Here is a 3,222-nt window from a genome sequence, read left to right on the forward strand (position 1 = left end):
AAATATTTTTTATCTTTTCTATAAAAATAGAGAATATAATATTGTTAATTAATTCAACTATATTTTTTATATGCAGTTCCGAGAAATGACTTACACTCTTTCTTTGTATATGATATACAAATTGTTTCTAAATATTTTCTTTTTAACGAAGAACTGTGCGTATTATTTAGCTGAATTCTAATTTTCAAGAATAAGTATTTCTAACTCTGAATATCTTTGATACTCCAACACATCTACCAGCATATCTACGCAAGAACTTCATGACTTCGAAACCAAAGTGTATCTGTTTTTTATTTCAACATGTTACAACTAAGTATTAGTTGAATTCAAAGCACTTGGTGAATTTTCTAAGGCGATATAATCGTTTATATATCATTCAATTTCTCCTTTTCGTCTTTCTCGGATATTTTGTCCATCGTGACTTCGTTCATGGCAACTTTCGCGCTTCCGCCTATGCAGGTGGTGAAACAGGTATCACCTATACCAAAGTTCTCGCCGTCCTCGATAGATTCCGGCATCGGTTGGTTTAGCGTTTCGGGTAGATAGAGCGCCAAGAAGCCCGCCACCAGGGCGACAAAGCCAAAGAGTGCGGCTGGTACTCGTGGGTCCAGTGTGTCCAGCAGAAAGATCATCGGCGTGAGAGAGCCGCTGAGACGTGCACACATGGAACCAATACCGAGCGCCGTATTTCTCACCACCGTGGGGAACAGCTCGGCTGTGTAATTATACACCACGGCGAACGAACCGGCTATACAGCACTTACCTACGAGCACTATCGTGACCGTGGCCATGGCCACTAGGTCGCCAGTCGTGCCGGTGATGATGGCGGCGCAGATGCAGCACACGCCGGCTATCATCATGAACGAACTGATTAGACATCTTCTGCCAAGGCGATCCATGGTGAATATTATTAAAATGTACGCCGGTATCTCCAGCACGCCACTGAGGAACAACATGAGATACGGATTGCCGACGAGACTACCCATATTGAGCGTCAATCCATAATAAGCGATCGAATTTGCAAACCAATTGAGACAAATGTTTAGACTCTTTCTGCGGAGATTTGGTGTTCGGAAAAGATCCAACGCACCATGTGATTTTTCCTCCTTGGTCTCCTGCTGTACTTTCGATTTACCGATCAGCTTGGCGGCGTTCACGTGGATGTCGCTGCCGTTCACCTTTAAGCCTTTCTGTACGATGATGATCGCCTCAGCAGCACGATTGTGTGCCCACAGCCATCTAGGCGATTCGTCCATCAGCCACCAGTGGCCAAGCAGAATTACGCTGTGCAAACCATACACGATTTGGAGCCACATACGATCCTTGAGTACAATGCCCCATGCAGCCACCAATACAAAACCCGCAGCAAAGATTAATTGGAACAACACGCCACACACAGTTCTTCTGGACGAACCCACTAGTTCCATCGTCAGTACGAATCCTGTGATGTACGCGCCGGCGGAACCAAAAATACCATATAGAAAGCGTATTGTCAGAAAGATATAGTAGTTGTTCACTAGGGCAACTAATACTCCAAGCACTAATTGCGCCACGGCAGACACGTAAAATATGATCTTCCTGCCATACTTGTCTGCCATGCTACCGAGAGTGACCGCACCCACAAACACGCCGAACATATACGAGGATTGCGCCGCGGCGCTCATCCAACGTCGCGAGCAAACGAAGTTCCATTCCATGCCGCGTGACGACTGAAAGTATGTTGTGTCATAGGTCCACGAGTCGCATTCCCGGATGATGTTGTCGTGATCCAGATAGTGACAGCTATCGAGATGACGTGGAAGAGGCACGCCCGAGTTGTTCCAATTGTGAGTAGTAAAATTGAACAGCTCCTTGGTCAACGACTCGTTCGTTTTAGGGATGTTGCAATGATGCCCTGGTACCGCCGCGACTGTCAGTAGAGACAGCATGTGCACACCGGCCGTAAGAGCGGCGAATAAGTGAAGGCAATGCTGCCGGAATTGATATTTACCGAATTCACCCAGGTGAGACATAAGCTCTTCGAGATCTTTGTCCACGCTCGCCATCTCGTTCGCAATCGGAAAATTTATTCAGATATTTTGCTGGACTACTGTGGCTATTTAAATCGTTGATCGTCCTCGAGTTGGATGGTGCATGCGTTTACGCTGAAAGAACATTTACAAATGTAAATTATTCAGCGTACTTAAATTGCGAAATAAAAGAGAGAATGTGGATTCACATTTTACATTTTATATATATCTATTGTATATAATTATGTATATATAAAATCTTTTATTAAGAATTATTAATATTATATATTAATATTTATTTAATACATAAATAAAGTTTCTGATAATGAATATGGCCATATCTCAGGAATATTACAAAAATTAATGTACGTGTATGGAGATAATATCTATCGATCTATCAAATGAAATGGCAGTCCTACTTAACATTTAAGCATTATTATAATATACAGGGTGTCTCGTAATAATGTCGGAGCAGCATTGGGAGCGTAGAAAGAGTCAAGGGGAACAAAAAAGTTTTATACTATTTTGCAATTTTCGCAATAGTTAACAAGATAAATTACTAAAAATAGCCGAATATTGATCTTTAATAAATTTTTTCTCAAATACTATCAACTTTACAGAAAAACTGTAAGAGACAAAAATTATTTATTTTCTTCTCATAAAGTTCTGAGAATTTTTTTAGAATTTTCTAATACCGTATTTTCTCATGATAATAAAAATAAGAAAATGCAGTATTAAAAAGTTGATAAAAAATTCTGAAAAAATTCTTAGAGTTCTATGACAAGAAAATAAACAATTTTTATCTCTTATAGTTTTTTTTATAAAATTGTAGTATTTGAAATAGTATTTGAAAAAAAAAATATAAAAGACCAATATTCGGCTATTTCTAATAATTAATATCTTATTAACTATTGCGAAAATTACAAAATGATATAAGACTTTTTTGTTTCCCTTGACCCATTCTACACTCCCAAATGCGGCTCTAACCTAACAGACACCCTTTGTATACATAATTTTTCTATACATTATGTTAAGAAAGTTATTGAAATTAAAAAATTCAAATTTAACAAAAATATATAATGTTATAATTGAATAAATTTTCAAATATTGATTAAATGATTAATAAATATTTCTATGCTTACTATTTTCTTTGTTAATATATATATATATATATATATATATATATATACATATATAAAATATATATATATAA

General features: G+C 37.8%; 1 protein-coding gene across 1 annotated transcript in view; it reads right to left on the reverse strand.

Moving 5' to 3' along the window:
- Nucleotides 1-160: 160 nt before the first annotated feature.
- Nucleotides 161-3,222, reverse strand: part of LOC108753461 (organic cation transporter protein) — a 4,513-nt gene continuing 1,451 nt past the window's right edge. Inside the window, exon 2 of the mRNA XM_018495037.1 lies at nucleotides 161-2,144. Coding sequence (XP_018350539.1) covers nucleotides 366-2,045 — 1,680 coding nt within the window. The 5' untranslated portion in view covers nucleotides 2,046-2,144 and the 3' untranslated portion in view covers nucleotides 161-365. The remainder of the gene's footprint in view (nucleotides 2,145-3,222) is intronic.

Source organism: Trachymyrmex septentrionalis, unplaced genomic scaffold, assembly GCF_001594115.1.
Source record: "Trachymyrmex septentrionalis isolate Tsep2-gDNA-1 unplaced genomic scaffold, Tsep1.0 scaffold7, whole genome shotgun sequence".
Classification (NCBI taxonomy): Eukaryota; Metazoa; Arthropoda; class Insecta; order Hymenoptera; family Formicidae; genus Trachymyrmex; species Trachymyrmex septentrionalis.